The sequence below is a fragment of the Gouania willdenowi genome, chromosome 15 (assembly GCF_900634775.1).
Source record: "Gouania willdenowi chromosome 15, fGouWil2.1, whole genome shotgun sequence".
Taxonomy (NCBI): Eukaryota; Metazoa; Chordata; class Actinopteri; order Blenniiformes; family Gobiesocidae; genus Gouania; species Gouania willdenowi.
This window is the reverse complement of record NC_041058.1, coordinates 11,097,305-11,104,962: the sequence shown is the minus strand read 5'-3', so window position 1 is coordinate 11,104,962 and position 7,658 is coordinate 11,097,305. Positions and strand designations below refer to the sequence as shown.

The 7,658-nt window shown below is 37.8% G+C and overlaps 1 protein-coding gene across 1 annotated transcript; it reads right to left on the bottom strand.

Annotated features, from left to right (window-relative positions):
- Positions 1-312: 312 nt before the first annotated feature.
- LOC114477238 (indoleamine 2,3-dioxygenase 2-like) lies at positions 313-7,405 on the bottom strand. The gene is made up of 10 exons (XM_028469443.1): positions 7,163-7,405; positions 6,189-6,284; positions 5,974-6,093; positions 4,153-4,271; positions 4,021-4,035; positions 3,796-3,895; positions 3,052-3,169; positions 2,886-2,937; positions 2,161-2,309; positions 313-1,987 (listed from the first exon to the last, which is right to left on the bottom strand). The coding sequence occupies exons 1-10, from the start codon at positions 7,247-7,249 to the stop codon at positions 1,608-1,610; spliced, it is 1,236 nt and encodes a 411-aa protein (XP_028325244.1). The 5' UTR covers positions 7,250-7,405; the 3' UTR covers positions 313-1,607.
- Positions 7,406-7,658: the final 253 nt, after the last annotated feature.

Genomic DNA, 7,658 nt, shown 5'->3' with positions numbered 1-7,658 from the left:
AAAAAAAAAAAAAAAAAAAAAAATGCTGGCTCAATAAGATCTATTTTTACTTTTGAAGTGAATCCAGTTTGTTTCCAATAATACCTTAAAGAATATTGAATAAGTTTGTGTTATTTTTGAAGTGTAAAGGAAAACTTTGACCTTTCTCTGTGAGTGCATTTAAAGTTTGCCTTGCTGCTTTCTTCTTTGTCACGGCTAAGCTCTGAAGTCATATGTAATTGACTTTTGGATCACTTTGTTTCATATTCAATAGTCAGCTTCTTTTTTTTTTAGTGGAATTGATTTTTTTTTACCATTTAAATGCAAAACCCATTTTTTTGACATTTTATTAATTTATTTATTAAGTGTTTCAGTGCACTAAACACTACCAACCCACTTAGCCGACTGTGGCTAATACACAGGGCTATACACAGTAGCAGCCTTACAGCAGAATAGACTTGTAGCCATTAGCTTCAGCCGAGTACATAAAGGATGTAGCAGTTCTTCTACATTTGGTGACACCTTTCAGACTGTGAAAACAAAGGCTGGGAGGACACACAGGTCACACCTCACATATTAATATCCAGGTCATTACTTTCCATGAAAAAATCTGTATTATGGAGGAGGCTGTGCAGTATTGTACATTTTTCTATTGTTTCTACATCACAATTAAAACATTTTAACTTAAGGTGATTTGGTGTGGTCTTGTGTGGTAAAAGTGCAACACAAAAAGGTGCATAGATTAAAAAAAAGGGGGGCTAAACAAAGGAAAGGCTTCACAATGAAAGAGGAAAAAAAAGCTTAACTGTTGATAATAATAATCTGCATTTTGCACAATCTACTTATTCAATAGGTCATGGCAGCATTCGCCTGAGCACCAACTTCCTATAATATATGTATAAATAAGTATTTTCGTTGCTTCTGGTGAATTACAGTTGGACCGTAACCACGAGAAATCCTGCTTCCCTTTTCTCGCCAGATTAGTCATCGGCTGCAAAAAAAAAAAAAGGAATCAAAATTCATGTCATGTTCCTGAACAGAGAGTAAAGGTTCCAGTCTATCAAAGTGAGTGACCTGATCCTACATCCATCCCTTTACTTTAACATCCTCACTGTGGCTGTCACTTTTATTCCTTTCTACTGTAGTGCACTCTTTATATTTTACCCTTTATGTACAGCCCTGTCTTTATCTTCTCTTTTTAATCTCTTTTGCAGATACATGTATAGTCCAACATATTAAATTAGGTAATCTAATGAAAAAAAAATCTGTTCAGCATTGTTGGCCAGAATTATTTACGACTTAAAAAAAAAAGAATACAAGTTACAACATACAGAAACATTATAGCCTTTGCACCAGCTTTGGTGCTCAGGCCCTAATAATTAAATAACTAAATAAATTACATTGTTGAGTGACTCTATAAGCAAATGTGCACATATTTTATCATTGTAAAATGAGTGAATGTTATTTATTTAGCAAGTTTATATTAGTAGTGGTTTGGTGGATTGATGTTTTCTAAAGTGCAATTTTCAGGAAAATATATATATATATATATATATGTATACTTTATATTTACATCCAAGTAAAAATCAATATTGTTATTCTTTAGCCCTTTCTTCTAGTTTCATCAACTACAATTCCCAGTGTTCTGGAACTGAGGTTCTTTCCTCGATCAGCGCGTTTTGGGCAGAATTACGAGCAGTCTTGAGAAACACCATGAGGTTGGTTCCCCCTGTGCCAATGGGTTCTTGCTCTTTGCTCACACCTCCCATTGGACAGCCCATGGATTGAGCCATACTACCGGGCACAATAATATACTTGGCAACAGCATTTAGGTGATAGTTTCGCAAATCCACCAAGGCGTTGACGCAGGTGTTGTAGGCCTGACGGAGGTCGGAGTCGTTGGCGTTGGACAGGACGAAGTCTCGCAGAGGAGGACAAACGGAGAGAGTTTCCACCAGCTGACGGTGGGTGGGTGGCATGTAATCTCTCATGCGTATCAGGAAGGCACCTGAAAGAAGGGGTGAATCAATAAAGAGAGAATGCTTTGAAAAGATGAACAAAACAGACCTTTGCTGGATGGAAGTATTTTTAGTCAGAGCGGTTGAGTGACTGCACTCAGCATGATTCATTCAAGAAGAACCTCTAAGGAGGGTCATAGGTGGACATAAAATGTAACCTTACTCGTTTCTTCTTTGTGCTCAATGCCCAGCAACGCATCAAAGCACTGAATGGTTGAACTCTGCGCTGCACTTCCACCTGACAGCAAAATTGGCTCACTGCTCACACCTTCGTACAACAGCCCATTTGGGAGCATTGGGTTGTCGCGCCACCTAAGACAAAAAAAAACATGAATAGATGTAAAACCAGGATATCTGGTAAAACATGACACACAAATTTGTAAAAAAAAAAAAAAAAAAAGAGAGGGGCAGACACTAGGGCAGTAATTTCTGCATATTGAAGATGCATCTTTGCCAGATCAAAGACAAATTAAACAAACATTATTTTAATCTGAAGGACATTGCAACAACTCGTTAAGTTGAGGTTTTGTTTATTCAGACATGGTTTTTCAGGAAATTTTTATCTCCCGACATGTTTCGACTGTCAACTGCCAGTCTTCGTCAGAGGAGTTCTGCTAATCGCCTTTGATGGTTCCTTTGAAGTTTCGCTTAACTTCCATGTAATAGTTCAGATGAGATGCATTGTATCTTTTTTTTTTTAATAGTATGTTGAATTAATGTTCCATTTATTCAGACAAGATTTTTCAGGACATTTTTCATCTCTTGACATGCTTCGACTGTCAACTTGTCTGAACTTGTCTGAATAAACAAAACCTCAACTTAACATACTATTCAAATATAAGAGAAAATACATCTCACTGGAACTATTGCAACAGCTCATCAACTCACCCTGAGACAAAGATCCTCAATGTTCCATAAAATGCAGATGGATCCACGTTACCTGACAGCACACAGATTTAGGCATTATTGAAACCAGAAATTCCTTAAACATTCTTATAGACACAGTCGGTACATCTATTAAATCTGTGTTAGATTAGATTTAAATCAAACTCACCGTGCATGAGTTTGAACATTTCCTTCATCTCCTTTAAAGAATCAGTTACTGTCATGAGTCCTTTTTGCACGCTGATGGAGTCAGAGCTCTCCATGGCATGCATCACCTCCAGTGCCCCCTGAGTGAAAAAAGCATGCAATAAATGACATATTGTTATATGGGTTGGGTTTGTGGTAGTGCTTTTTGCACATACACTGATCTACGATGCACTGGCACGCCTTGGGATGTGGGATAAAACTCATACTGGGCTTAACTTTAGACACGTTAATCCCAAATACCTGCTTTAGGTACTACCACTCACTCCTTCCCCCAGTCAACAGCCACCACCACCATTATAGCTAAGCTTCACACTTGTCACCATACTGGCTTGATTACACAACGTAATAAGCACAATATGTTCTACACATCCCACCCTCACTGTAAAGTAATTTATTCTTCCCCACCCTTTCTATTTCCTACCTTGAGTCTCACCCCCCTGCTCCCTTTCCCCTCCCCCCCCCTCCACCTAGGTGTAACACTGCTCTCCCTTTTTATATCCTCCCTATAATAAAAGATTTCTTATCCTTCCTTAGGGAGGGCTGGTGATGGTCACAATTAAGCAATAAAATAAATCAATTTATGTTATTGCAATAACAAAACATGCATTGCTGTCTCATAATGATTGCACTTCTTGTTGTGTTGACCTTTGACAGCATGTGAAGACAAGTGAAAAAAAAATGAGACCACACTGTCACCAACACTGACCTTTATTCCTGAACTGGCGACCAATTCCACAAGCAATGACACAATGAAGAATCCTCGGCAACTCTCACCACCAGGAAATGAAAATATCAGTTCCATATTACTATTTAGGAAAACACAAAGGGTTTTACATAAGAAACAAAATGACAAGTTTGATTAAATGGAATAACATGGGCATCATATCATGTGTTAGTTCATAATAAATGAGTCAGATTGATTCACACTTACTCAACGTCCATATCTCTGAAATAAAAAGAAAAAATTCATAAATATCATATTTGAATAACACATAAAAGTAATCCACTGGATTAAATGATGATTAGAGAGATTAAATCAAGATTTAACCAAGAGATTACTCACCCAGTGGGATCCCGCAGCTTCCAATTGGCCAATACTGAATCTGCATACGTTAGGATTGGTGGGATGCCAAGTCTGCGAGATACCAGCCAGTAGGGTATTGCCAAGGCTTTAGGAAGAATCTGACAAACAACCACAAAAGTGAGCCTTTAATCCAGTAAATGTGCCTTACAGAAACTCCAGTTGATTTCAAGCCAAAAGTACAGCTTTTCTTTAGGGAAAGCTTCCTGATCACATGCTGACTGTACTCACATCATGAGTAGTTAATTTAATTTATGTACTAGGAAAACTTTGTTTGGCTTATTTTATCAATGTTAGCCACAATTTATAGGGTCCATACATTTTATACAGGTCCATAATTGTTCAAACACTGTCTCCGATTTCAAGCCAGGTGGTGCTGCATGCACGACTCACTAAGAGCTGAGATTTATTTATTTATCCAAGGTGTGGAAAGGAAGGTGTGTTCTCCCTGAAGGTGAAGCAGGGCACTATTGCATTCAGGATTGCACTCAATTCATTCAAACTCTTCTCATTATCCAGGACCGTGGTTCAGTATTATAAACCTGTGTGACAGGAGAGGTGGTAGAGCCTCAGTAAGACCTCATTCAGCCATCTCACAAGGACCATCACGAAAACATGACTCGGGTACGCATTCCTGTGCTGGCACCTGCCACTGTGCCACAGGTGGATTACTGCGCTGTGCACTAGACCAATGCATTCGCAGGTGAAAACTGGCACTGTGTCCGCTATCTGCACCAGGCTCTAGCTGTGGAGTTAAACACGTTCTTCCCTGGAGCAAAAATCTTTTTCTAATCCCTTTTGGCAGCACATGATGTGCAGTGCGTCTATTTCTACACCACGCCTCGCCTTTTTAGGGACACGCCTACAACATTGCAGAGAGCAAAATGTATAATCTGAAAAAGGAGTTTCTTAAAAGCAAAGAGAAGTGCAACGTGACACTTTAGATTATGGACATTGAGGTCTGAAACCCCAGTGATAAGAATTTGGCACCAGTACAATTCCAAAACATGCTAAAAAAAATTCTTTAACTCAAAGGAGTATTAGCAACTGTGAAGTATGTATTGGCTAGAGATTATACTTATAATACTATTTCAAATGAGTTTTTCAGACTAGATTACACAAATTACACTAGATTACAGGAGCACCCATCCACCCATCCATCCACCCATCCATCCATCCATCCACCCACCCACCCATCCATCCATCCATCCACCCATCCACCCATCCACCCATCCATCCGTCCATCCGCTATTCCAGCTTATCAGGTTCATTATAAAGCCCTTTCACCTTTAGTCATATAATGTCTTTCATTTAAAACGTTAACTTTCCAATTCTCTTTCCAAAAGCTAGTAAACTGTAATTTATTGACTACATTTATAAAAATCAAAGCACACACAGGTAGATACCTAAATCACAGCTCTATACAAATGCATCGCTAATAATAAGTTGGCCTTTGAGAGCCACAACACATACAGCAACTGTTATGGGCTTCAGTGAAAATAGTGAAGCAAAGGTATAACAATTTCTCTCATATTGAGAAAATGTCCATCAAAAGTATTCACAGCACACAAAAAATGTCAACCTGGGAATCTATGAAATAGTACAGAAATAAACCTCCTCTCATAGCTATCCCACTTTAACATTTTGACACTTACCATCTATAATAGTATCTCTCAGAGGACGGTAGATATGACTGTACATTAATGAATATTTTCAATATGCGCCACTGCATGCAGATCATTGACTGAATACATCATTTTTATTACTCCACTGTACACAGAGATTTTTTTTTTTTTTTTTTACCTCAGCTGCTCCATTTTCTCCCTCCTGCCATACATATCCCATGCTGAGGAACCCCAGTGCAAGGTGGGCCAGCCTGAGCTCATGGTGGCTACGCAAGTAATGGGGACTCAAAACAGGCATCTGAAATGTGAAGGAGATATTCATCAGTTTCAATGCATTCTCCTGAAACATCAATGATCTACGAGTGAAACTGAAAGCACTTGAGTGTCTCTCACCTGATCAACTAGACCTCGTAGTTTGTGTGACTCAATCAGATGAGTGAGGTTATTTGCCAGGTCAATCCATATGCGATAATAGTCTGGAAGGTTCGTCTTGGGGGAAGAATAAGAGGAAAACGTTATTGGTTTTTTATTGTTTTTCACATGGGGAGGGATTTTTCATGCAGACTGGTAATCAGCAATATCATCAACTCATGTTTGCCCCGATGCCTGACCTGCATGTCAGGCACCGACTGGTGTCATCAATCAAGAGATGGAAAGCAATTTTAAGGCGAGGCAGTAAAAATAAAAAAAAGGAATCAGCAAGTCAAAAAACTGGGTACTCTGAGTATAGTGGAAAAACAAGCATACTGTATACATGACTGTATATACCAATATTATACTGTCCCATCCTTGTTGTTTTTCTTGGCAAAAAAAATGAATGAATAATTAATACATAAAATTATAAATTAAAATTATAAAATTAAAATTAAAATTAAAATTAAAATTAAAATTAAAATTAAAATTATAAATTACAAATTATACATTTCTTATTTCTATTCTAAAGTTGTTATAATAAATTGATTAATTAATTAATTAATTATTTTTTTTCCTTTCATGAAAATGCAAACTAACATAAATTATTACATCCAAATAATATCACAGTCCACATAACACTTCCCTTTTAGGCTTTTGGGCTATTATGAACTTTGCTACACATATCTTGCGTGTTTGGCTGCAGACATGACTCAGGCAAGGTTCAATAAGGACAAACCCTCAGTGATCAATAAGCCTCTGTAACTTCACTCATAAATAAAAACAAGCCGAAATAAATATCTGTGTGAGCCGTCAGCTGAGCTCAAACCACTGTGATCCCAGTATACAGTTACAGTTTACCATGTAACCTCGCTTACTTTACAAATAAATATGCATACATTGTATCCAAACAGACAATACCCCATGCATTAATGGAATAGCACAAATGAACTTACCAATGGCTCCTCCAGAACAAACCCAAGCTTTTCTGAAATATCAAATGCATCAAAGTCTGCCAGAAGTGTTTCTCTGTTTGCCTCCATGTTCAGCCCTGTTAACTCAATAGCTCAAATACTTTGGCTTTAGAAGAAATTACTTCTGTGTATGTGATAAACAGAAATCAATTCCTCAACTTCTTGACGGCTTTTTAACCTATTCACATCCTTTTGAATGAAAAGTCCACCCCAACAAAGAACCAATGAGATAACTTCAATGGCATGAGTCACTGACTTCCCTGTAACTTCAAGGCTGTGATGTCAAGCCCAGCTTTCTATATTTGGTCAGTGGTGATACCATGTACTTTCAGTTTCAGTCTGATTTATCAGAACGCTGACAGGAATTTAGTGTGTGTTTTAAGATATACATACAGTAACTGTGAGTGGTTACATGTGCACCAAATATTTGCTTTGTCATTGTGTTTAACGAAAACATGAAAACATGTTTTAAACAATC